General features: G+C 41.6%; 2 protein-coding genes across 5 annotated transcripts; both read left to right on the forward strand.

Annotated features, from left to right (window-relative positions):
• Window positions 1–1,603: 1,603 nt before the first annotated feature.
• popdc3 (popeye domain containing 3) lies at window positions 1,604–10,660 on the forward strand. Of its 3 annotated transcripts, XM_062565478.1 has the most exons (4): window positions 1,604–2,159; window positions 4,058–4,166; window positions 5,950–6,113; window positions 9,662–10,660. In XM_062565478.1, the coding sequence occupies exons 1-4, from the start codon at window positions 1,657–1,659 to the stop codon at window positions 9,720–9,722; spliced, it is 837 nt and encodes a 278-aa protein (XP_062421462.1). In that variant the 5' UTR covers window positions 1,604–1,656; the 3' UTR covers window positions 9,723–10,660. The 3 variants fall into 3 exon arrangements, with proteins under 3 accessions (XP_062421462.1, XP_037310409.1, XP_037310410.1); XM_037454512.2 differs by lacking the exon at window positions 9,662–10,660 and having other exon boundaries at window positions 5,950–7,462; XM_037454513.2 differs by lacking the exon at window positions 9,662–10,660 and having other exon boundaries at window positions 1,604–2,006; window positions 5,950–7,462.
• A 160-nt stretch (window positions 10,661–10,820) lies between these two features.
• bves (blood vessel epicardial substance) lies at window positions 10,821–24,744 on the forward strand. Of its 2 annotated transcripts, none has more exons than XM_037454510.2 (8): window positions 10,821–10,941; window positions 12,167–12,411; window positions 16,949–17,073; window positions 18,220–18,407; window positions 21,125–21,233; window positions 22,311–22,478; window positions 22,854–22,995; window positions 23,825–24,744. In XM_037454510.2, exons 2-8 carry the CDS (start codon window positions 12,183–12,185, stop codon window positions 23,944–23,946), a joined length of 1,083 nt encoding a protein of 360 aa, XP_037310407.2. In that variant the 5' UTR covers window positions 10,821–10,941; window positions 12,167–12,182; the 3' UTR covers window positions 23,947–24,744. The 2 variants fall into 2 exon arrangements, with proteins under 2 accessions (XP_037310407.2, XP_062421461.1); XM_062565477.1 differs by having other exon boundaries at window positions 18,298–18,407.
• The last annotated feature ends 2,515 nt before the right edge of the window (window positions 24,745–27,259 follow it).

Below are 27,259 nucleotides of genomic sequence, written 5' to 3' on the forward strand. Positions count from 1 at the left end.
ACAGTACTCCTTTGCACAGGATGGTACAGGGGGAGGGGGGGACACCTGGGCATCTTGGACAATAGCCGTTTGAGACCAGTACCAGCTCAAACTAGTCTTCAAGGACGTGAGGAGATTATAAAAAGTTGGACAACAGGCAGACTCTTTGATGGATCACTTTGTGATACGTATGTAGTCTCCAGGTGCACCGGCGGGGAATTGCTCAATGTATCTATTTCTCTTCTAAATAAATGTTAACTTTTTAACTTGACGTGCCGGATTCTTCTCATCAACCAACTCGGGGGGATTGAAAATCCCAACAATTTGGGGGCTCGTCTGGGATTGAGAAGTTTTCCTGCATAGGTGAATTCACCCACTGAACACTGCATACTCCAAGGCCACTTCAAACTAAGGTAAGCAGAAACCTGTTACCACTAATTCTGCATATTGAATAATCTAAAATAAGGAGTAGGTTGTGGTTTGGTGGTAGCCAAGAACGAAATTGATGCTTGAGCAATTCGCTAAATTAACACCGCTAAAATTGATTTGAGTGTGAAATAGTGCCGGCGAGCACGGTAATTCGGAAGGTATTGGCGAATACCAAGGGATCCAGGATCCGGCACAAATAAAAGGATTTGGATCAGCGTCCTTATCCTAGTCTCAGGTGTGGCAACCCCCCCACTCCCTGACGAGGGATGGCTTCGCTAGGTTAGGTGGCCTGTGGATCTAGGGACCCTCGAACTACCACGGGCTGGTGACCCTAGGACTTAGTGTTCCTAAAGCCGCGTTAAAAAGAATATGGCACATTGAGAACAGCGGTGTATAATTGCAGTGTGTAAATAAAAAAAAAAGGTGGAAAGGAGAAGTGTGTGTGTGCGTGGGGGAGCGAGCAGGGTGTGAGAAGGAAAGGAGACAGGGAGAGAGTGAGAAGTAATAAGATAAATAAAAACGTGTTAAGAAATGCACTTTGAGATCCATTTTGGAAATACGTTTTATGGAACCGAGGCGCAAATTATGCGCGGTATGAATTACTAATGTAAAAAAAAAAGATGATTTATATAAATACACTTTTATTTATACACTTTACAGAGTGATAAAAAATAGTGCAAAAAGTTCATTTGTAAATTAAAAAAGTTAAACTAACTATTTTAAACTTTTAACTTTAACAAATTTAAAGTGAAACAACATACAGAAGCACACAACAAAATATAAATTAAAATGTGTAAAACAAAAAGAAAAAAATCAGCATCCAGAGTTTTGACCTTCAGCGAAAATTTACATTGAGAAAGACCAAGTGCCTCAGCTTTAAGGGGCTGATCCTGTTTCTTTTCTCTGTAATTATCTGCCCTGTTTTGGAGAAGATTCGTTCTTTACAGTGTTGTTTCTGCGGTTTCTATACAGCAATGTACTGTGCTATGCTGTAGAATTACAGTTGTATATAGGACATGTGACAGCCAGTAGATTACTGGGATTAATGGAAATTTGTGTAGGTTGATATGAGCCGTTTTCCGGTCACGTTTCCGTTAACTTAAGTACTCTTCACACACTCAATCACGTGTTGCCTGTGTTACCCTGACGGTAAGCAGTCTATTTTGAGCCTCCATACACTCTGAGGAACTCTAGATGACTTCGTGTGAAATGTGCTGGTAGTTTCTTTGAACTTATGTAGCGTTAGACATGGAGCCTCTGGATTTTTACATGAACTTGACAATACAACCCACAGATGCGGTATACCCATTTTGTGAGAACTGGAGAGACACTTCGGAAGGCTCTGCGTTGCAACTCGCCAACATTTTTCTGTTCTTTGGTTTCATGGGCAACAGCAACTTTTATGGATTACTATATCTATTCAGCTGTCTGACTGTGGGATTCTTCTGTTCCACTCTGTGGGCATGGTCAGACAACTGCACAACAGACTCTTTCCTGTGGAGTTTCGCACTCTTCGGGGTTTGCTTTGGACAAGTTCTGCATGTTGCTTATCGGCTGAAGAGTGTGTCCTTCAAAAGGGAATTCCAGGAGCTTTACAGGTGTATGTTTAAAAAACTAGGAGTGTCACTCACACATTTTGGAAAGATCGTGGCCTGTTGTGACGGAGAAGTTCACGCCATAGAGAGGGACCACTGTTTCGCCATTGAAGGAAAAACCACTATTGATAAGCTGTCGGTGCTCTTGTCTGGCAGGTGACACATTTATCTGATTTTACCAAACTGCACTTATAGATTTTGCCATGCTCGGGGCTTCTTGTTCTTCTGAGTTTGTATCTCTACAGTTGAAATGCACCTATTGTAAGTTGCTTTGGATAAAAGCGTAAATGACCTACAAGATATAAGATTAACACGTAGCACAGCATGACTTTTAGCCGTGTCATCCAGCTGATTGAGCTTTAATGTTTAATATTCCAGTCATTTCTTTTTACCTACAATCTGTATGACTACTATACTTCTTTTTTTACAGATGACAATAAATTCAAAGTATTATAAGTTAAGCTAGATTTTAGTGTTCCCTGTCTTTCAAACAGGTAGGCCTACAGTTGCTTCATGGCCTTCTCCCAGTCGGTATAGGCATTAATTACTGTTTTAAGGGACACTTTACCTGAAATTACAGGTGAATTTGCAATAAATTGAGAAGAATAACTTTCCCAAGCTTAACATGGTTTTCTTGATGTTGAATAGCTTGAGTATCACAGCAAATAGCTGTGAGACTAGCAAATGTCCTCCAAACACATCCATGTGGATATTACTACAGACCCCCAGCAGTGGTTCCCAAACTGGGGGTCCTGGCTTCATCAACTATCCTAATGAAAAAGCAAAAAAAAGCAAAACCGACAGGAGGACTTCACATGGGTGGCAGCTCAGTTTGCAAGTGGGAAAGTGCAGCAAAAAGGCAGAGAGTGAGGGAGAGAGAGGGGTAGTGTCAGGATTTGCGATCCCTCCTTATCTCTTATCACTTTTTTAGCTTGTTGCAGTTTTGATGTATACCACATGTCATCAGTTCACCAGTGGTTCTCAATATCGTGGGGTTCATCCGAAGACTTTTTGGAGAGAGCCTGTTCTGATTTGGAACTGACCCAGTTTTTTAGTGGACCTAGTCCATGACAACCCAGAGTTCAGACCAAGAAATAGAGTTGCAATCTTACACACTTCTCTCTGCTTCCCTCTGAGCGGTTACCGAACCAAAACACAATAAACCCTATAGCACATATGTCAAACTCGCGGCCCCCAGGCCACATCCGGCCCGCCGGGGCGCCCAGGCCGTACCGATTGTCAGTGGCCGACGTTCGGTCAAAGTGGGCAGTATCTGGCCCAAACTTGAAATGAGTTTGACACCCCTGCCCTATAGAGACTGACTGCCCTAGGGGCCACTTTAATTTTTTTTAATAAAAGGTTATTGTTTGACTGTCTAACAAAAGTTAAGACCATCAACGCAACAAAATCATACTACAAATTATTCTCAGAGGGCTGTACACAGGAATGGCTAAAAATGTGATACACAGAGCAAGAAGTGAAGGGAAGACATAGGTAACTGCTAAGCTAAAATACAGGAGCTAATGTTGGCAGAATGAGTAAACTGTTGGAACAAGAAATCAAGATGAAGTGAAATATCAGGGTTTAAAAGGTTTTTAGAGATTATAGCAGATGAATAGCCACCTGTACTAAAGGATATCATACACAAAACTTAATTTAGCTCTAGCTGTGAAAATACGCTAGAAAAAGTGACATAGCGTGTTACCTTTACCGTAACAAGTCACTCATTACTCAGAGGCTTAGGCCCAATCCCAATGTCCCCCCCTAAACCCGTTCTCTGGTTCTACCTAAGGTCCATAAATGTCTCGAAATGGCTCCCAGAGCCTCAATTTCACAATGGGACACCCTAATCCCTCACAAAGTTAGTGGTGCGTATCAAAGTTTGAGAGTCCGTCAAATTGGGAGATTGGGATTGGCCCTAACTGTGAAATGCAGGACACCTGCTGCGATAGAGTATCTCTGTGTTCTGGGAGATTAAGTGCTTTTTGCCTTTTATGTTGTTAACCTTGCAGTGGAAGATGGATACATTAACATCTCCATTCACTCTCCTACAGAATACGTGTGACAGTTAAAGGAGAGTTTCTGCATTTCATCTACCCTTTCCAATTTTTGGACTCACCGGAGTGGGACTCCCTTAGACCATCAGAAGAGGGTGTATTCCAGGTCAGTTTTGGTCATATGCACAGTAATAACGGAGGAATATCAAATAATTGAATGCTGTCAAGTTTTTCTGCTTGTCCCTTATATTAAGGATATATTCTTGTTATAAACCCGACATATCTTACTTAACTTCATTAGCTGCTTGATTCTGTATTCCTTGTCATCAAATGCCATTGAAATAATTAATTTCATGAAAACAATTATTGTTTGTTGATCAAAGCTTGGCGGGAAAGGGAACTCATGACCGAAGGCTGCCCCCCTTGGCTGTTAATATGAAACACCCTAGGGGTATTTTTTGACCAGAAAAGCACATGCTGTCCCTTTAGTAAGGCAGGAAACACTCAAGCACAAGGTTTGCAACCTGCAATCCTAAGCAGACCACTGTCCTGTGCAGTCCTGTTCTTCAGCAATGCACCCCAACCAGGATGGCATCTTTCGTGACTGAGGGTCTGCCTACAGACCTCAGACAGGGACGACTGTGCAAGCCAGAACTGGCAGCGGGTCTGGACTAGAGTGGATGTCTGGCGCCTCCCACTGCAAGAAAGTTGAGAGGGCCAGCATGCGAAAGAGATAATGCATAGACCATATTGCTAATAGACCATAGGTCTATGCACGCTGCTGTGTAATAAGCCCTGGAAAGCAGGTTCTCTGTGACCTGACATTGGATTAAAGGGAATCTAGCATCGGGCCTCAGCGGAAACTCGCAGTCCATGGTGGTGAAAAGTAGGGATGAGCGAGTACAGCATTATCTGTATCTGTATCAGTATCTGTTGAACCATATGAATTATCTGTATCCGTATCCGTACTCGGATTGGGCGGGGCCTAACCTGAAAGTGGGCGGGGCTTAACCCGGAAGTCTGAAGGATTTACCCCGTAAGTTGTCGGGTTGTCTTGAAATAGGCTGGGCTTTAACCGTTATGCTCTTTTTTAAGCATGCAATTGACCCTTCGCAGGGAGCTTGATTAACAGGTGACCAATATAAAACATGAACTTTGAAAACAGTGTGCGGTTAAAACAGCATTTCTTCTTAATTATTGTGGTGTGTGTGTGTGAAGAGAGCCAACAGACGGTAAAAAAAAAACTCCGGCAGAGAGAGGAAAAGAAGAGAGGTCAGTGCGTGAAGTAAAAAAACTAAAAACTGGTTCGAGCCAAATGAAAAAAAAAAACCTCCGACAGGCAGAGACGCAGCGCGAGTCGCATTCTTACGAACCACGTCTTAATAAACCCCACGTTTACCTAAACTCTACTAGTTAACAACAACCGAAGTAAAAAAAATAAATCTGAAGCCGAAGAAATCCTTTGAATTTATGGCAAAAGACCCGCGAACCTGACGACAGAGAGGGAGAGCCGAGCGGGACACAGCAACACAGACAGTATGTGTGTAGGGGAGGGGCGCTGTGACTACCAGCCAATCACAGAACGCAGACACAGACAGCTACCCAATGAGGACTTGTATTCAATCCGAGCACAGATATTGACTCGTACTCGGCAAAAGTGCTTTATCCGTACCGGATACTCGGCTGAAACGAGTATCCGGCTCATCTCTAGTGAAAAGAATGCATGCCATTATTGATAGTTGATACTCCCAGGCAAGACGTAGTGAGGTGGAAAATATATTCTTATTTTTCCTTTTGTATGTGCAGATTACTGGGTTGTTATCAACATCTGCCGAAAATTTCATTTCAATGGCACCTTTAAAAAATGGTGACGTGTTCAATACTAATTTTACCCACTGTAATGCGGCTTGTTTTCTTTCAGTCTGATTTCTTGTTGTCATTTTCCACAGGTAACCTTGTGTGCTGATAACGCCTGCCGATATGTGGGGTGGAGGAGGAAGAAGCTCTACCTGCTTTTTGCAAAGCATCGCTACATAGCAAAGATCTTTGCCCTGGTTGTGCGCAATGACATTGCAGAGAAGCTGTGCTCCCTTAACGACAAGGCTCTCAACAGGTCAGGGCACCGATATGATATCCGTTTACCAAGTTACTGCCACATGACTGGGACTGAATTAGAAAAGGCAGATGTCTTCCTGCAAGTGCCAATATAGGGGGCAAGGACTGCCTGAACAAACTCACTTGTGTATGCACATAAACGCACACCCAAAAACATACAAAACGGACTCCTTGCATGTTGTCAGTGTAATTTAGTTAGCGTCAGTGAGCAATCATCTGCACCATGTCGGGCAAGAGTGGGTGGTAGTGAAATCAGGGATCCAACCAACAAGACCCTATTCTACTACTGAGGCCCCTGTGTGAATGTCATCCTTCTAATTCAAATTTCCTGATGAGAAGGCTATGGTATGAACACTAGATCACTATGCTAGCAGTATTATCAACTAAAAAATATTTATTTGGCACTTTTAGCAACTTTTGTACCAAGTGCTAAAATAAACGCAATTTTTGTGTGAGGGAGCAGGCGCTCAGCTCGTGCACAGGCAGCTGTCGGCTGGAAAGCGATGCCTAGTACATACATCCTTACTTGAGTTAAGTTGCTTTTTCACTATATACCTTTATTATTTGCTTGTACCTGGAATGGTTGATGAGTTTGGTAGCACGTTGACTAACTAGACTGCTTAATTGTTGAGAATATAGAGGTTTACTAATTAATAAGAAAGAAATCTAATTGTTCAATAATGTGTGATGTGTAAATGTTTAATAACTCAATGATGTATTTAAAAAATATCTAATCATATAAAATATGTTGTTTATATTACTTCTTCAAAAAACATTGTGATAATGAACAAAATAAATCTGAACTAACATACATCGAATCGTATTTTTGGCCGAGATGTCCAGTCAATTTGAGTAGCGTTGTTTTAAAAGTAATGACACTGTTTTACGTCATTACTTAACCACGCAGTGACATCACAAAGTCATTTAGCAACTTTTCCGGGGAGTATTGCACGAAACAAGGATAAGGGATTAAGCAAGGATATTTAGGTTATTCTTGAGGTATTTAGCTTGGACTTGGTTGCACGAAAGGAGGTTGAATTAAACCCGGCCAAGTAACCATGGCGATTCATTCTTTGGAGGCAGCCTGCTGGAGCAGACCAGGATTAAACCTGCAGTCTCATGTGTTAAATCAGCTGCCGCTCTGATCCGAAACAAACGTGTTTAACAGTTATTCCGTTGTGTTCCGATTTTTATTAACATGCATTACTTGTCACTATTGCTGTCACCAGTTTGATTTTAAACCCTACTTTTGCAGTTGTTTAGATCAGTGGTCACAAACCGTTTTCATTTAAGACAATATTTTGCGGACCGGAAGAAGGTCCGGTGGATAAAAAGCACGTCGAAATACAGGGGTGTAGTAGTCGTTGCGGGCGGACCAACCGACGGGGTTAGGTTAGGGAGGGGTCCGTTGGGGGGCGGAACTGCGCATTGAGGAGTGAACAGTTGTAAAAGTGATGAGGGCGACATATAAAGTCCAGTTCACCTGTGTTTCTTCCTGCTCCACGATGCCCATTTCTGAACCACGTTTTGGATGAAGAAGCACTGATATTGATACGTGGTTTCAGACAGATTGGATCAGAACAAAGCTGCTCTGTATGGCAGAGATGGGGACTCGAGTTGGAGACTCGGACTCGAGTGCGACTCGAGTCGCACACACGGTGACTTCCGACTCGACTTCAGACTCGTCCTCGAAAGACTTCAGACTCGACTCGGACTCGAGCTTTGGGACTCGTGAACAATGTTTAATTTTAGGAAAAATCTAATGAGCTCGCTATATCGCTCCCTCCGTTACCTGCCTACGTAACGCGTACATTGACACATATTGCTGGCTGCGCACGCGCGGCCACACACGAGAAAGATGTCGAATGCCGCTGCTGGGTGGCGCTGACGGGAAGGCGGTGGTGCCGCTGGTGCCGCTGGCGGTCCGACCGACGGTTCGCTGACGTCGGGACGTATGCGTTCCAGCGGCGGACCGTTTACTCTGCGATCTCCTTTAACTGTCTCTGTTCTGCTCACTGAAGCAAAACAATACGTGGACAAAAAATATCAGAGCCAAGAGCAGCGTGTGTAGTCAACTACTGCTGCTAACACATCCCGTCAGACCAGGATTATTTATTTATATCCGTTCATGAACTTTTCTCCTCGTTACCCTGGTAACCGCTGTCATTACAGACGGTTGCGTCGATTCTTACTGTTAAAATCTACGTACTTCCGGTTTAGCGGCTACGCTTCGTATTTTCATTTTATGGGAAAAACCACAAAAAAACATTAAGTAAAGAGTAAAGGAGGAGTAAAAAGTTGTTGGTATGGTTTTTTTACGGTAAAAGGGACGTTGATAAGAGATGGGGACTCGAGTTGGAGACTCGGACTCGAGTGCGACTCGAGTCGAACACACGGTGACTTCAGACTCGACTTCAGACTCGTCCTCGAAAGACTTCAGACTCGACTTGGACTCGAGCTTTGGGACTCGTGAGCATCTCTGCTGTATGGCACTGCACTTTTTATATGCCAAAACTGTAAATAAATGCATTATTTTCCGTACTGTCAGAAGTGTGTGTTTGGCACTGAAGTCCTTAGCACACATCTTTATTACCTTCCCTGGCCACAGAAGAATGTGTTACATCAAAGAGGATTTCCACATATGCGTATAAATGGGTGATTGGGTTTGATGTGGAAAATGAAGAGGACAGTTTCTGCAGGTGGATCAGAGTCAGTAGTTGTTCCACCCCGAGTCCCACCCAGGCCTTCTTTGGTTTAAAACAAGGGCAGATTCCTAAGCTGGGGTGACGCCTGCATGATGCTAGTCTTCCCCAGTGCCAGACAAATGAACCTTTTTTAACTGCTAAAATCGATAAAATGAGAGCAGGCATCTTGTAGGTAATTTCTACAACATTTGAAAACGTACCAGCCTGCAAAATGTTTTTATATTTGATCTTAACCTGTATCAGGATCTTTTCCAGTCTTGTTTGTTATTATTTTAGAAAGATATTTAGAATTAGACACAGCTTATAGAGATTTGTGCATATTGTAAAACATTCTCGCATTGTGAATGAGGTCTAGTCTTTAGGGTAAATTTCCAGAGTAGATATTTTAAATCCTTCCGCATTCAGCAATCACAATCTGGTTAATTACAGCTGCTGTATTCCTTTTTTGCATATTGCATATTTTTTGCTTCACCTCCTCATATATTTGATCAGTTGCTGCTCAGCGGCGTATTCTCCCTTCCTGTATCAGTAAATCTGGGATCGATAGCGTAGACTACTTAAGAAAGCCGTGGACATGCACTTATCACAGCTATGTACACCTGAATTGACTTAGCTCCTCCTTCTCAGCCCGACTTGGCAAACGTGCAACCGATTAAGCCGTGACGAGCGGGTCACATTAAGTCAAGCGGCGCTTTATCACTTAGCCTGGATTTCTTAATTCTACTTTTGTCAGAGTTTACAAACTGTTATTACACCTGTATAACATTGAAATAGTGCACAAATAGACTCCATCCTAAACCAGTATAGTCAAGGGACTATGATGCCATGTTCCACTCGGCAGAATCCCCCATGAAGTCCAGACACGGGTGGTGGTGGTGAAGAATTCAGTTGATGAAAACTGAGAATGACCGAAGAATGCCTGACAGCTGGCTGGAGGTGCCTGGGGTGGAGGAGGGTCGCATCCGGTTTCGCGCTGAAATGACACCTGACAGCAACAACGGCGGGAACCCCTTTAAAGATTTGATTTAGAGACACAGTGCCGACTCTGGTTGGTTGGTTGTATACACCTGGACACAGCCAATATCAGCTGATAGCGTAATGCTGGGAGACCAACTGAGAAATAATATAAATTATGCATGGCACAAAAAGAGTCTTCGTTTCTCAACTACCGCTTAAGCTTAATTTTTTTGTAAAATAGATGCATTTTGTCAGTTTAAGAGGGACATTTATAGATTTAAAATGCAATAAATAAATAAATAATCTACTCTCCAGGACCAACATTTCTGTTAAAGCAAGATCTGAGATTTGATTCTACACAGGCTGAACTTTACAGTATTGAATTGTTGATTTAGAGCATGCAACTGTATACATCATTTTCATTATATATTATATTATTGGGCAGGCCTGCAATCATGGCTTTGTGTAACCCCTCCCCAAACCCTGCACAATAATAGCATCAGTGGTTCTGCTGCACAGTTAAAACACATATTAAATATATAGTTTGCCAGCTAGCCAAGCTGTCCTGGTCATCTGACATACCTCCAAAAATCCTGGATGCACAAGACACCGTGCTGCATGTTTTTTCCAGTATATTCATGCGTTTCACTTATGTTGTAGCCTACAGGAAAACGAAGTACTAGCTTAGGAAAAAAAGTGCTACACATGCTCTAAAATAAAACTGGCATCTGTTAAGCAGCAGAAAGTATACCTTTTATTTCAATGTTGGGGCTAATTCATTAATACACTATTTATAAACATGAAAAATAAGAACTACACAAAAGACTAGAATATTTAACTTAATCATGTATTACATTTCCACCAAATCAACCACAATTAAAGTGGAATGCTATATGTATATCTTACTTCATATTCACTGGGGGTAAATAAATAAACCTAAAAGAAGGATTTATGTATTGTAATACATTGACGGGTTAGAACGTGACATTTCGAGCTGGGTTTAAGCGTGCTGCGTCTCCCCCTCAGACGACCCATTTTAGTCTCTCAATGTCAGCTGTGTGGAATGTGACCCTCCCTCGTTCCCTCTGAGGCTCCCGGGTGCAGTCACCAGCTGTTTCTCCCATGTTTCCCAGACATCTTTCCTCCTGGTCTGCTGTTGGATCGGTAAGTCAGGGCACATTTCCCCTCTCGCTACTTTGACGCACAGTTACTTGCAAGTATGAGAATGTCCTTTGTCTTTATTCCCATTAATCTATTTTTGAACCAACTCCCTTCCAAATACTTGATGTGCGCAGGGACGGTTCGCAAGTGCAACGAGGAAAAAAGATACTACATAAGTATTGCATAACTTCACTGTTATGAAAGGTAGCACGACCAAAGTCATGTAGTACACAAGTGAGCTCTTTATTGTTGTACTGTTATTTTGTTAAAAAAAATGCTTTTGAGCCATTATTGATTTAAATATTTACTGCAAATAATATTCAATAACGTCACTTTTATGGATTCTAAAATCACTAAATTCAACCCATACGTTCATTGGCTTGTTCTTGTTGTACAAAACCTGCTATTGAATTTTCATTCATTATTAATTATAAACTTGAATATTTATTGTAAACAATATTCAATAACTTTTGTTAATACCAGCATCACCAAAATACTGTCATACATTAGTGGGCTTTTTTTGTTGTATTACAATAGTTATTTTGATAAAGTTTGCGCTCGCATATTTTTAAATAACTTTATTCAAAGGCAGTGCAGTGAAATTGGTTTTCAACCACCACGATCCCTGTGACGGTAAAGCTACAATACTCGATTACTTAATTTAGTGTTTAGGTGCAGCCAATTTATTGATAGTCACCAGCATATCTGATGATTATGCACAACCACCCGGTTTTGAAGATAGTTTGCTCAATTACCAAAATGTATTTAGCATGGACACAATGTAAAACAGTGTACTATTTGCTTTCAAGAAACCTGAATGCTGTTTAAGGGTCACTTTCATGAATTAATATACACACCCAGACACAGAATACATTTTATGTATTGTAACTAAATGCTTCTGAGAAAACATTTGACCCTGTGGTCATTAGTTTAGTAGTATCAGTGGTTTGGTCAAAAAAGTGCAATTGTAAACCAATGTTTTGTCTTCACTAAACGGATTGAATCACATATATTATGACAAGAGCCATCATAAGTTTTATCACTACCATAATACCTTTTTAAGGGGATGATATCTCTGAAACACACAAAGTGAAAAAGAATGTCGGCCTCAATGGAAGATTGGAGAACAGTGAAGTTTAAACATTTTGTCTAGCATGTTACCATTAACGTGTTGAACCATTCATCATCCACTACCCACATTTTCTCTCATGTTGGGCTTGTTTTCAAGGTGACACTAGTGTAAGATGTCTTCTACTCCGGAGCTACAACCCCTCCTCTACACCACACCGCCCTACTTTGAGCCAGCCACTTCATCAGTCCCAGGTCTGGCGCTCAATAGCACCTCTTGCGAGGAGTGGGAGCAGACTCACCACCTCCTTTTCCATCTGGGGAGCCTGTCCTTACTATTGGGTCTGGTCATCCCCACCACCCTTGCCCTGCATATGATCCTGTTGCGCCTCCTCTTGATGACAGGTATCCACAGTGCCACCTTTTCATAGCATTCATGCAATGCTAATACCGTAGCTTGGAATATTTGTAAGTACAAAATGTATCACAGACTTTAAAGATCTGTACTATATTCACAAGTTCCCAAAGTATTGGAAAGTCATTAAAGCAAGGTAGTTTCAATTAACATTTGTAAGACTGGGAGTGTTTTATAAGCTGTCCTAAACAAACAGGGATCTCTTCAACACAGTTAATGCCCTAAAAGGCTATGACAGGGCAGATAAAGTAAGGAGAGGATGGCGGATGGAAAAAGCTGTGACATGTTTATCTTATGCTTGGAAGGAGAGTGGAAACAGGAAGCAGCCAGATTTATCGCATGGTTTTATTATCTCAAATATTTGTATCACCCTTTAGAAAAAGCTAGTCTCAGAGGGTCTTACAGAGAAAAAGTAAACTAACAGGGTAAAAGTAGTTCTTGTATCTTCTAGAGAGGTAACTTTAAAATAAACTTGGGATTTTCGGAATGTGTTAATCATAAGAAAAATCAGTTTATATGATACATGAATAGATGGTATAAGCTCTAATCAAATAACTTGGATATATGGACTATGGTAACTTTTTAGGACTTTGAAGAAAACAAAATGATCGATGAAAAGGACATACATTCTGTTGCTATGTATTTGTATGTAATTTTATCTTAATTTGGTTGTTTTGGTTTTAGTTTAAGCAAGCAGTAATAATTCAATTTATTTTATATAAATTACAAATTTGCCTCAGAGGGCTTTACACTCTGTAAAGGAAAAAAACTCCCAAGAGGCAGGAATAGGGTCCAGATAGAACCGTGATCCATGGAAACCTGTAAGGCGAGATAGTACAAATACTTCGTGGAAGAAACAAAGTTAGTGATGCGCATTCATGTTTAAAGTAATAGAAATGGGAATATCAATGGTGTTAGAAGCGGTAGGTGTTCGCGGGCCAGGCAGGAGTCAGGACCATGGTCCAGACGGAACCACCATCTACCTGCTAGAAAGCACAACAAACTCCGAGGAAGAAGCTCAATTTGTTATGTTCATTAATAAAATGTTGATTATTGTAGAAGGAGAGAGTGAGACAGGTATCAAAGAGGAACGTTTTAAGCTTTATCTTGAATGAGCTGACCGAATCTGTCACGAGGTGGAAGCTGGTGCAGGCAGGACCCAAACGCAGAGTTTTCCGACAAAGTGCACCAACGACAAGGAACGTAGACAATGACGCGACAAAGGACAACTGGCACACAGGGCTTAAATACACAAGGGAGGTGCAGGTGATTGGACACAGGTGGAATCAATCAGGCAATCACAGGACAAGGCAGGAAGTGAAGTTACCCAGGAACACGAGAGACATGAAAACTACAAAATAAGACGCAAAGCAAACCCAAACCGTGACAGAATCTTCCCCCCCGGACTGAAAGTGGAAGCTGGATCCACAAAAGAGGAGCTTGATAACTGAAGGCTCTGGCCCCCATCCTACTTTTTAAAACTCTAGGAACCACAAGTAGTTAATGCAGTGTTTTCTGATATCATTGACCACAATTAAAAAAAAAAAAAAAATTCTACGCACGGCAATTCCGCTACACATGTGCGCCAATGTCCGTATACGCAATCCGGCCCGCTGGGTGACAGCCGTAGACACGTCAGCCGTACCTTTCGCCAGTCTAATTGTCAGCAGCAGCCCCCCGGTCAGCCGAATCTACCCGACACGACTACCTCCCCCACCCCGCCCCCCTGGAGTTGTAAACCTAGGGTAAACTGCATAGCCTAGCAGTTAGCTTAGCCGTGCAGCTAGCTTTTAAAGTGTTCTGTTTTCCACTCATCCCCATTCTGTTTGACATGTGGAGGAATTCCTCTGCTTGTTTCTCTTCCAATGCAAAAAGCTATCTCCATCTTCGATAACCGACTGCAGGTAGCGGCGGTTTAGTTTCCGCGTCATCGTTGTTTACTTCCGGTTTGCCGTAAGTAAACTAAGGTGACCCTCGTAACGGGGATTAAAATATTTCATTACATTGATCTCACATCGCATAGATTAATGGGTTAATTTAGACAGCCCTACAAATAAAGAACAGTGGATGTTGGTGGAGAATTAAAAGAAAATGTTAGTACGAGATCTGTTCCTATTTATACCAAAGTGGAGGAGTTTCTTTTAAAAACATTCATGAAGCCAGTTTACAATACCTTTTTTTATTGTGTAGGTTTATATGAGACAACTTTGAGGGATGTTATTACATGCATGCAATGTAATATTTGTTTAAGATGTAATAAAATAAACCTCATTGAAATGGCTGGAACAGATCTTTGGAAATGAGGTGGGCTTAGAGTTGTGCAGCGACAATACGTTGTAGTTTCTTTGACAAGAAGGCAAGATTGAGATGGGCCACAGGGTCCTCAGACTAGCAGGCTGGTACTTTGGAGAGCTTCCAGCCTGTTTGCCTGACAACCCTTACAGGTCTGCAAACCAGACGGAAAGATCCCAGCAGGGTAAACAGGTGTGCTAGTGCTGGCTAGCAATGTGGCAGCCAGACCGACCGATGTGGCCCGAACCTGGAAGCACTGGGGCTAGCGGGCTAAATAGTCTAAGTTCTAAGTTTAGTTGAAAGCTTTAATGAGTGTTCTAACGTTTTCCCCTGGTGAATGCAATCAGAGAGCTCAGCTCAGCTCTCTGATTGCATTCACCAGCTAAAAACTGCTAAAAGCTTCAAAAATAAGAGACAGCAACATCAAGGCTGCCATCCACGGTCCTCTTACATTCGAGAACAGTGCACACTACTCACAACATTACATTACATTACATTACATGTCATTTAGCTGACGCTTTTATCCAAAGCGACGTACAATAAGTGCATTTTGCACATAGATACAAACTCAGAAAACAAGTATCAAGAAAGTACATTTTTCATCAAATAAGCAGTTACAAAACATGTTATAGAAAAGTGCCATTATAAGTACAATTTAAGTGCTATCATTTGTTAGTGCTACGGTTTGCTAGTGTTTTAGTCAAGGTAGAGTCTAAAGAGGTGTGTCTTGAGTTTTCGACGGAAGATGTAGAGGCTCTCTGCAGTCCTGATGTCATCGGAGAGCTCATTCCACCATCTCGGAACCAGGACAGCAAAGAGTCGCGATCTCGTCGAGTGCTTTTCTCTCAGTGAGGGAGGAACAAGCCGCTTTGCAGATGCAGATCGAAGTGTGCGAGTTGGGATGTAGGGTTTCACCATGTCCTGGATGTAGACTGGTCCCGATCCATTCACAGCATGGTACGTCAGTACCAATGTTTTGAACTGGATGCGGGCAGCTACTGGTAACCAATGAAGTGAACGGAGAAGCGGTGTGGTGTGGGAGTATTTCGGAAGGTTGAAGACCAGTCGAGCTGCTGCACTCTGGATGAGCTGCAGTGGTCGAATGGCGGTACCTGGGAGACCCGCCAGCAGAGAGTTGCAGTAGTCAAGGCGGGAGATGACAAGCGCCTGAATCAGTACCTGTGCCGCCTTCTGAGTGAGAAGGGGACGTATTCTCCTGATGTTGTAGAGCGTGTATCTACAGGATCGGGTCGTCGCTGCGATGTTGGCAGTCAGGGAGAGTTGGGAGTCAAGTGTCACGCCGAGGTTCCTGGCACTCTGAGTGGGCGTTAACACAGAGTTGCCGAAGTTAACGGTCAGGTCCTGGGTGGGCGAGGTTCTTCCAGGGAAGAAAAGTAGTTCGGTCTTGTCGGGGTTGATCTTCAGGTGATGAGCGGACATCCACTGGGAGATGTCAGTCAGACATGCAGAGATCCGTGCCGCCACCCGAGTGTCCGAGTCGGGGAAGGAGAGAATTAGTTGGGTGTCGTCGGCATAGCTGTGATAGGAAAAACCGTGCGAGCGAATGACGGACCCAAGGGAGTTGGTGTAAATTGAGAAGAGGAGGGGACCCAGGACGGAGCCCTGAGGAACTCCAGTAGTAAGGGGACAAGGTTCCGACACTGATCCTCCCCAAGTTACCCGGTAGGTGCGACCGTCAAGGTAGGATGAGAGAAGAGACAGCGCGGATCCTGTGACACCAAGTTCCTGAAGGGCGGCGATAAGGATCTGGTGGTTTACTGTGTCGAATGCTGCAGAAAGGTCCAGTAGGACAAAAACAAAAATCTACTGTCTATGTCCATTAGCAACCTGACAGACAACCAATTTTCTTTCTCTCAACATGTCTCAGTCTGATTAGGCCTATAATGCCTCAACCAGAAAAGGCCTGTTTGTATAAAGCTAGATATGTCCCAGATTCTGCAGCCATTGATGGGGTCAGATTCTTAGAAATGAGTTGCCCTCCCTCCTAATCAGACCAGGCTCTCCCCAAAACGTCTTCGGGTGATCAATGGAGCCCACATTATTTACTGGGCACCACCTAATAATGTACAATGCACAGTAAATGAGCCTCAATAGTTACACATAATGTTGTCTTATGTAATGGATATTAGTCAGAAGTATTCTTTAGTAACTTTGAATTTTGACTTTGTAGAAATTCATGTTTTAATTGTTCTTCTCTGTCTTTAACCGTGTCAGGATGTACTCTCTTCATTGTGTGGGCGACGCTGTACAGGTGCAACCTGGATGTGATGGTTTGGAATGTGGTATTTCTGGTGGTCAACTTCATGCACCTGTTCTTCCTCCTGTACAAGCGGAGACCGGTGAGTTTTTCAGAATAACTTACCCATACTATCATGTACATCACACTATTAACGAGCTTTTGTGTGTCATTAGCGTGTACATACTGGTCTGAGATTAAGTGTTGTGGAATGCAAATTATTTACCTCTGAGATGTACAGTAGAGTAAAAAGCACAGTTCAGTGGTGGATTGCAAAATATGTTCATACCGCTACCTAGCTACTATGTCGGGAGCAGTATATGGCCAATACCGAAACAAAGATTGTAAGTAATTAAATTGACTGTCAAGTGCTTGTTAGCAAGCAGCTGAAGGTTCTGTGAGGAGGAGAACAAGAAACTTGGAGTTTATTTACACCATGAAGACTTCTGAAACTAAATTTGTATTAAGTCACTCTACTAATTATTCTACTATTACATCTTAATTGTTGAATACTGTAAAAAAACAATAATAAAAAGTGACTACCAGTGTGGCTGCTAAACAAAATTCTTAATTGAAATAAAGTGCAAGAAAATTTTCGCTCATGGTTCTGCAGCTAAACATATCTATGTTTATATATTAAAACTTCTGCAGAGAAAAACTTATTATTTTACCAATTTTCCTGAATTATTGCACTGCTCTTAAAGTTGTAACTTTCAAGCATTTTACATTAAATACCATTAAGCTAGTTTCAATCTATGAGACTTGAGACAATGAGTAGTTTGAGGTTAGGTATTCAGGGACACTAAGCTGGAATTCCAAACCCAACCCTGTGGTTAGGACCCTCTCCAAAATTATCAAAATTTACAGTATGGACAAACCCTTAAATAATGAGCTAGATATTTCATTAAAGATAATTATTTTACATACATTTGTATGTCGTTTAAGAAGGAATTAAAATACTGTATAATTAATATACTATTATAATGATCAATATAATTTTTCTTTTAAAAAAGAAAAATTTCACAATTTGTCATTATTTGCATAATACCCAGATTATGGCTGTTTTATATATGATTTAGAAAAATATGACTACTGTAAATCTAGATCTAAAGTGCATTCCCTGACTGTTTCCACGGAACAATGCCTTCCCAATCCAGACTAGTTCGAGAGGTCTCATCTTCGACAACTGAAGATTACTTGTTACATTTTCCTTAGATGATGAATTAAGGCTGTGACTGTGCTCTGCTAGATTAAGATCGACAGGGAGTTGCAGTCTGTCTACAAGCGAATGTTTGAGCCGCTCCATGTGCAGGAGGCTCTTTTTCAGAGGCTCACAGGGCAGTTCTGCACCATCCAGACACTAAAGAAGGGCCAGGTCTACGCTGCCGAGGAGAAAACATCAGTGGACGAACGACTCAGCATTCTCCTCAAAGGAAAGTACGTGCTGTTCTTAGACCCTGATTGGATTAGACATGTTCAAATGGTGGCCAATTTACCTGATCAGTTTCTTTCTTACTGTAATTGGAAAACCGTGGTGAAAAAGGCTGATGTTGTTTTCAATACTTGTATTTAATTTATTTTATTCAAGGTTACAAACCGTTCTTTCAATCATGGAGATCATCTAATAATTGTGAATTTCATTTTTTTGTATTTGTCCGAACAGTATGTTATGTAAAACAAACTTGAACACTTAAAGCAATATCTTAATTTGTGGTGTTTTAGAGAAATCTTAAAATTGTCTTAAAAGCATGGAAGGTGTGCTGGCAAAGCAGAGTGAGCGAGAGAGGGAGGAAAAGAGCGCAAGGAGATAGACACAAAGAAACAGATACAGGGAGGCTGGTTCAAACTCTGCTTCCCAGCATGATGTGCGATGGGTTTTGAAAAGACACGTATTTGGCAAGCAGACCAAAAATTACTATATGAGAAAAGAAAATAATAGCAAGAAAGGGTTGGAATTCATCAGTTATCAATACTATAAATACATAAAATGTGGGTAAACCCATTTGCTGGCGAACAAAGACATAGGGAAATGCTCAAATAATTCCCAATAGAACTGCAGAAGAAAACAAAACAAAAATAACATAAGCTTATAAAAACATACTTACTCGATGTAAAAAGACGACGAAAGCTTTCAGAGAAAATAAAAGTAGATGGCCCCAACTTGAAAACGTTCTTGAAGACTGGGTGAACACACGCATTATTTGGGGGGTAACGTGCAGGAGGCACAGCGGACACTCGCCGACCAGATACGGTGTGTGGAGCGGACCAAACCAGACTCCTTAGTTATTGTCCTTGGGGTCTGTGGAGGCAAGATTTCAGTATCAGGGAGACACATTAGTCAAATAACAAAAGTCAATTCTTTTAATCGATAACGTAGGGGAAGGGGACTAGGGTCGGAAAACAACAAAATATTCCTCCCGGTCGGGGTCTTAGGTCCTCAGCAACAGCAGCGTAACGGGGCAGTAATGCTTCCCGATTGTTTGATTTCTCCCATGCTGACATGTTCCCACTGCTCTGCTGTTCAGTCACCCTCTATATCCATGTCACTTGATTAGGTTGATGGGCAGGTGTGGCCAATTCCAGTTACCAACTGGTTGCAACCCATGCACTGGGTAATACACCCCCTCTATCACCTCCCCCAACCCCCGCGCACACACTGGTCTGATGCGTCACAACTTCACAACAACTGAGAGTTTTTCGCGTGTCATTGACTTAGCAGGCTGTGATTGGAAATTGGGACTGGAGCTGTCCCGGCCGGGACAAATCAAAATTGCCCATAATTCGGGATGTCCCGGGTAATACGGGACGGTTGGCAACCCTACAGAAACAGCAGATGAACATAGCACATGTAGGAGGAGAGGTGACTGGAGAGGAGTCTGACAGTGAAGTCAAGGAGGGACAGAGTAAGCAGGAGAGTGTAATTGAAATGGTATAAAATCTGAGTGTCAGGTTGTCATTTGTCAAATTGTCACTTAAAAGTTACTGCAATGGCCACTCAGTTAGCTAAAGTCAAATAACACAGCATAAGCTATTTTGCACTGTTTTTGTAGCTAGCAGAGTTGAGAGTTCACTTATTCAATTGCAAATTCGGATATTCTATTGTAACCATTTAAAACTCATAAAGGCCGCAGACGGCCCTTCTTCTCTAGAAAAAAACTTAAATGATGCCATTTGATTATTTTAATTATTACTCGCCCACAACGAGTTACACGTTAGAAGAGGTAGCTAACGTATGTTATTTGGGGGTTAAAAACCCATACACTTAAATGGAGTCAATTCTTCTCACCCTAGTGCTGGGAGCGCTGTGACTTTTAATGAGTACAATTATGGAGTCTGTCATTCGCATGGCGCTGGCACGTCTGTAGTTGGATGTATGGCAGGCTGAAGCTTCACATGCTAGTATCTTATTTCGATGTGCTCCCACGTCTTTTCAATTGCTATAAGCTATAGCGTAAGTTCCGGCCCGGAAGACCATCCCCTCACGCTAGGCTCTTAGGCCCGTCGCTCATACTGTTGAACATATTCTATGCCGACTGTCACTGTCAGAAGTCATAGACTCTATCAGCTGGGCGCTCCAAGCCAATTGGCACAGAGTCACACCATCTTTGCTAGCCTGTCAGCTGTTGCAGTCTCCTTTAAATGTGCTATATCCATGCCTCTGGCGCCTCATGCGACTCTCCGCCTCCCCAGCACCATCCGCCTTCTCAGATTCAGCACCCCATCTGCATCTCCAGCCAACTCCAGCAGAACCTCCAGCACCCACCACTAGTGTCTGGACTCCGCGGGGGAATTTATATGTATATGGCTGCCGCTAAGGGCAAACACAATCGCAAATGCACTTGTTGGGTTCAAGCGCCAAATACATTCTGAGTAACTTGTGACCGTATCATCCAGTATAATACATGTGAACTACTAATCATTCACTCTTGTCTCTCCTGATTGTACTGCAAACATGCTAGAAAAACGTCAGGACATTTGATGGCATTGTTTTGCCCAGTCCTCTATCTGTGGACTAAACAAGTTCCCAAAGGTCCATCCATTTCACATGCTGAGCAAAGCAGATGTGATTTGGCCCCTCTATGGACCAGCTGCCAAGAAGACGTTTTTGATTTAAAAATGAATCTGTTTTGACTTATAATGTTTTTTTTTGACAGGATGAAAGTATCATATCGAGGTCATTTTCTTCACAACATATATACCAATTCCTTCATTGACTCTCCAGAGTTCAGGTCCACTGAAATGCACAGAGGAGATAAGTTTCAGGTAATTTGAATTTCCTCATTAAATTGCCTTACATGACGAATTAAACGTCTTGTTATCTCCATGTGGTCTTAATGAATAATGGGTCAGAGCTAGGCGTATAACAGACCACTGGCGGTTTGTGATCCGTACTGAACACCTCTCCCGGTTCAGCATGCATGTGAACAGCAGATTGACTACATACTTTAACGCTGACCATCACAGCGTGAAAAAAACTAAAAACTATTATTAAAACTATATATCCTTCAATATTCAGTAAAATATGCATTGTCATTCATGACTTTCTGGAATCATGTCTCTGATTAAATTACTTTTTGAACAGCCAATTGATGTTTAAATTGACTAGAGCTTTAAATAGAGCTAGTTAACAAGCGCAAGACTGCTAATGGCTAACGAACAGACGTTCCGTTAAGTTACATTTTGCTGTGTTTTGGCTCTGTTTAGAGAAAATGATTATTAGGAAACGGTAAATGACTTGTAACTTGCAAAAGGTCATTTTGGTGAAAAATTCAACTAAATCCAGCTTTTGATACATCATTAAAGCTTAATGTTGAAAACGTATTCTATTAAAATGCAATCTTTAAATTCCTAGTTATTTGAATTGTGTTCTTTTCATGAAGTGACAATAGATTACTATAGCTAAATTTAAAGGCATAACATTAGTATTAGTTTACACTGACCTCAGGTCGTAAAAAAACAATTTTGCCTGGAATCAGCGGTAAATCCAAGCAACAGCCATCATAGGTCAGCAAAAAAAAAGTGATCAGGAATCTGTAAAACATTATATTTTCTCCCTTTTTTCAAACATCTGATTTGTGATCTGGTGCATAAGTCTAATCTGTGAACCGTTCCAAACCTTTTTATGAACCTCTTTCATCATTAGTCAGTTTAAACCAGACCCAAAAGGACGCCAGCAAAGGTGATGACCAAGAATGTGTTGTTGGTTCTCCCCCCCCCCGTCAGCCGTCCGGTTCTCCTCCCCCGCCCCGTCAGCCGGCCAGTCCTCGGGGGAGGGGGTAGATCGCCATGACTTAGTTAGTTGAAAAGTGTGGGCACCCCTAAACCAACTGTGTTTGACAGGTGACCATCATGGCAGAGGAGAACTGCAAATTCCTTTGTTGGTCTCGAGAGAGGCTCACCTACTTCCTGGAGTCGGATACTTTCCTAAATGAGGTATTCAGATACCTCATTGGCAAAGACATTACCAACAAACTGTACTCTCTGAATGATCCCACACTCAGTGACAAGGTGGGTCCAGGTCTTATCCATTATGCTGTTGTTGTGTTACTATTAGTTTGTGCCGCTAAGAGCAGTGTTTCCCCTAGGTTTACAACTTATAGTTGGCCAAAGCCAACCGGTCTGAACGGGGGGTAGTAGTAGTAGTAGTTGTCACTCTGGTGCTGCCCCATTGGTAACACAGACATATTCGCAACATATTCATGACCGTGTGGAACTGCCGTGCGTGCAAAAATAACAGAATAAAATAGCACACTTTTTCAGGGGTGTGAGGTGCACCCTTGTTACAATGGTAGGGGAAACACTGAAAAAGCTTTTATTATGATTTTAAATGACATTACAGCTACAGAAATGCTGATTGTACTAATTGGGGTGGATGATTTCCAGGCTGTAAAAAAAATGGACCATCAGCCTAGCCTATGCTCTCAACTGTCTATGATGCAAATGAGGAACAGCATGGCGAGCAACAGCGACACTGATGATGTCCTTAACCAGATCCTACGAGGAGGTTCTGCTGGATCATCACTCCGTAAGTCACGTTGTGACCTCACAATATGTTCACGTGTGTTTTTAGGTCACTCGTGCTGCATGAGTGAAAACGTGAGTATTTGATTAGCTGATTTCCTAATATGTAACCTCTAATTCGAAATAATCTGTTATACATTTAACTCTTGTGCTTTGAAGCTGTCAATGGGTAAGGGATGTATCCCAAGTTAGATGAATTTGTTTGTTTTTGAAACCAATAAGTAGGGCAGACAGGGAATCCGTAAACAAGAACAGTTAGGGGCAGAAATAAGATGGCAATAAAGCAGGCAAACAAATCTGAGAGCAGGCAGAGAATCTCTTTTCAAAAAGCAGGCTAGGTCAGAACAGATGTACAGTATATCAGGCTAATATTGAAAACTGGTAAACACACAAGACAATCTGGCAGGGAACAACAGAATGTGAGACGTTTAAATGGTAAGTTGCTGATGAGGGGATGTGCTGCAGGTGAGAAGGGCAAGGAGAACTAGGTGAGGGTAATGAGCTGATAATGTGGGAGGATCTGAAATTATAGGAGAGTTAGAAAACATGCAGGAGAGATATTAATTAATTAATAAGCTATATCCTAATAATACGCTTCCACAATGTTAGCATTCTGCTTTGCTGGTATAGGGATATTTGTCACAGGACAGGTGCATTTCAATGCGCTGGCATCTTCTCTTGCACGTTAAGCCATGCACGCTATTCAACATAACTTCTGTAACCAAATGAGACGTTTTTCAAAAGGACAAATGAGCAAAGTGAAATTATAAAAATGTCAAAATAATTTAGTTCAATCATTTACTTAAACAAACTTAATTTTATTTTGTTTCTAGAAAAATCCCCGGGAACCAAGACCTCCTCAAAGATGAAACCCATAGAAGAAGGCATGGAAGATGATGTTTTTGAAGAAACTCCTTCTCGCCGTGTGCCAAGTACTTCTACTGAAGAAGTGTAGTGAGCAGGGGAAGAATCGTATGCACTAGTTGTTCATATGCAACAACTAGAATCTGAAAGATATACTTGAAATGCCAACACGTGGTAATCCATGTGTTTAAGCAAATGGATATCCACCTCATATCAACTAATGCCAGTTGAGGAATATCAAAAATATGTTTGTGGTCAATGCAAAACAACACATAGTTTGCCTACCAGAGAGCAGTGGAAAATACATTATTACCCTGTAAATTCTTATTGGAAGTCACTAGAAAAAGAAAATCATAGAAAATGCCACATGTTAAACCTCCACTCCACTGTTCTTTAGCTATGTTAGGAGCTGTTTTGGGAAACATGCCCAGTATTATGGCTCCAGGAGACCTGGCTATCCTACAGAACTGCCATGCCCCCCCATGAAGATAGTAGCTTACTTGCTTGATATTGTGCTTGAGCCACTATAAAACCCAAAAGAGCTATACTGAGAGAGTAAATTATTTTAAATTCATGAACAATGGAAACTGTCCAAATTTGACAGGGGATGCACACATCTGTTATCACGTACCTAACTCTCTCTCCCCCTTTCTAGTTGACTCCAGAAAGACAATTTTAGAATAGCATAGGAAACCTTATCTGCCTGTCAATCACTGCCTTTCCTTGATTTAAATGGTAAAGGCTATTGCTGTGGATTTGGCTCCAAATAGTTGTCAAATATACATATTGAGGAAAATGTCTTGATACTGTTTATTACAACTTCGATAGAATTATATTTTGGACTCAAATGTACAACCCATAAAATATATGTAACAAGTTTTCTAATCCAGTTGCAAGATATCTTTTGCCTTTGTGTTTGAATTGAATTGTCAGAGTCGGGGTGTTCTTACATTTGCAGGAATTGAGTGCCTCCCTGAACCCGGACCAAAAGCTAAAAAAAAGACGGTTGTGATGTAAACGTGACAGCGCACTTTTCGACTGTGCAGCTTTACTCTTTACGGTAGTGGCTTAAAACACCGACCAATTGCAGTCGAGTTAAACCATCCCATGTGGTACTGCTGGACCAATGAGTCTTTGCATTCCAGGCAGGAAGATGATATTATCTCAATACTGCGGACAGACGAAAGAGGTAGCGGGTGGCAAATTACAAATAAAAAGACAGTAGTAAGAAAAGAAAGATGGTGAAATTTGAGAAAAAGACAAGTGAGATAGAGAAATCGAGAGAAAGGGACGTGAGAGAAAAATTAGGAAGAAATGGACAGCGAAAGTAGAGCATTTAATCATCAATTGACAGATTTGTTTCTGTTTCTGTTTCATACTTCCCACTGCAGCACTAAACCAGTGTCTTATACACTTAAACCCTTTTGAAACACCATTGTAGTGCCTTCCAATAAGGTCACTTCGGACGCCTCAGGGGTTTTAATAGGCTTGTTCATTTATTCCAGTGTTTTGTTCTTTCACGTATAATAACAAAAATAAACTGTCACTAAACAAGCAAAAACTAACAACAACAATTGAAAAACCATATGCCTGCTGGCGTCCACGTCTTCCCACCACTCAACACCGAAGCAAAAAAGACAACTTCCAGGATCGTTTGTCTTCCTGTCCACTAATTGCCACAGGTGTGCAACTTCGACCAGCAGGCGTCACCCAATTAACTTTGCTTCAAAAATGGCTCCTACAACCATCATGAGCCTCAATGAGCTCCTCCACGTGAGGAGGAGATGATGCATTCAGGCCCAGGTTTAACATCCTGGCACGAAAAACTATATCTTTCTCACTGTGGGAGAATTAAGAGAGTGGATATATATATATGGATAACAATAAATATTCTCAAAAGAGTTTTAGAATTATACCGAATTCATTTGATTTGTTAGCCGTGTATTGATTACATGCAGATGTTAATAATATATTCCTCTATTTAATCACACAAAGAAGTGATTATGATATTCTGGACCTCCGCTTCTAGAAATTTTCTCTAACTGGAACACTATACATTTTACTATACTTTTATGACCCCCTGCGCTATACCCTTACTTTTAAGCCTGGTTTAATATGACCACTTATACAAACCTGTCATTAGCGGACTATAAGGACGCGCAGATGGCCTCGAATTCATGGAGAGAGATCTCCGCAAACGTTGGTTTGGGTGTACAAAGTTGTGGAGGATAATACGTGACAAATGTGTCTGTGAAAAAAAGGCAATGAAAAGCAGCAGTGGCGTTACAGGGGCGAAAATTTGGCCCTTTCTCAATACCTGAGACGGCGAGAACGGACTTGCGTTCCCGCGAGAATAGACTCGGGAGTCCTGACTCGCAGGTCCGGGAGAACGGTCATTTCCGCAATTGGAACAGCAGCTGACTTGATGACGTCACCACGTCAGCTGGTCTTGCTAATACGTTTTAATATTAGATCATTGCAAAACCATGTACCAGCCTTAATTTAATGGACGTCACCTTGTGAATAGTTGAGTGGGAGAGTCCAAAGGCTTAAAATGGCGTACAGTGAAAAATCACTGCCCCCACAAAGCTTTTTTAAAGTCCACATATTATCCCGTTTTTAACATCACATTGAAATGACTTGCGGTTAATTTCTTTGGCCAAAATGCTGATTTACATAAAAGGTAAAAAATGTCTGCCTTTAAATACTCACAAATTTGACAATAAAACAGACCTAAACCCTCTCAGAGTTAGCAGGAGCATGCCTCAAAGTCTGAGTCTGTCCAGGTGGAAACTTGGAATTGGTACTCTCAAACTGTAGCTGTGTCTCAGTCACTAAGCTGTATCTTTAAGGACGCATTTGTCGGCCGCATACGTCACTTCTGCTGCGACTCGGAATATCTACCAATATAAATGTTAGATAGTAATATACTGTATATTGTGACCTTGATAAAAGGTCTGTTTTCAAATGCACATAAGACTCTAGAACAAACTGTTCTTATAACACCTCCTGGAGCCAGGAACGACATCAAGCTGAAGGAGAAAGATGTGTGTGTATTGACATAAAGCTACTGTCGCGTGGACATAGTCTGTAATAATAATAGTTCAAATAGCTTGGATCCTGTGCAAGAAAATAAAAAGTCCTTCCATACAAGTTAATAAATTTGTTTACTGTTGTGTTTTTATTGACAGGATTGATGGAATCTCCCCTGGTTTAAGAATGCAATCTTACTTTATAGGAATTTGTCAGAGTGTGTCGAGGGTGCAGGTTGAAGGCAGGCAGGCAGGCAGGACTCAAATGCAGGATTCAGATTTTCGGAATGTGCTTTTTATTTTGCACAAAAACTAACAGACGCCAAAAGAACGTGCACCAACAATGACTGACGTTAGACAATGACGCGACAA

This window comes from Pungitius pungitius, chromosome 11 (assembly GCF_949316345.1).
Source record: "Pungitius pungitius chromosome 11, fPunPun2.1, whole genome shotgun sequence".
NCBI lineage: Eukaryota > Metazoa > Chordata > Actinopteri > Perciformes > Gasterosteidae > Pungitius > Pungitius pungitius.

What these genes read in the sequence shown, in the direction of transcription:
- popdc3 (XM_037454512.2), top strand. Translation starts at nt 1,657, where the DNA reads ATGGAGCCTCTGGATTTTTACATGAACTTGACAATACAACCCACAGAT. An exon ending in TCGGTGCTCTTGTCTGGCAG is followed by an intron (nt 2,160 to 4,057) that starts GTGACACATTTA and finishes ACTCTCCTACAG; the next exon opens with AATACGTGTGACAGTTAAAG. An exon ending in CAGAAGAGGGTGTATTCCAG is followed by an intron (nt 4,167 to 5,949) that starts GTCAGTTTTGGT and finishes CATTTTCCACAG; the next exon opens with GTAACCTTGTGTGCTGATAA.
- bves (XM_037454510.2), top strand. Translation starts at nt 12,183, where the DNA reads ATGTCTTCTACTCCGGAGCTACAACCCCTCCTCTACACCACACCGCCC. An exon ending in TCCTGTACAAGCGGAGACCG is followed by an intron (nt 17,074 to 18,219) that starts GTGAGTTTTTCA and finishes GTGCTCTGCTAG; the next exon opens with ATTAAGATCGACAGGGAGTT. An exon ending in ATCCCACACTCAGTGACAAG is followed by an intron (nt 22,479 to 22,853) that starts GTGGGTCCAGGT and finishes GATGATTTCCAG; the next exon opens with GCTGTAAAAAAAATGGACCA.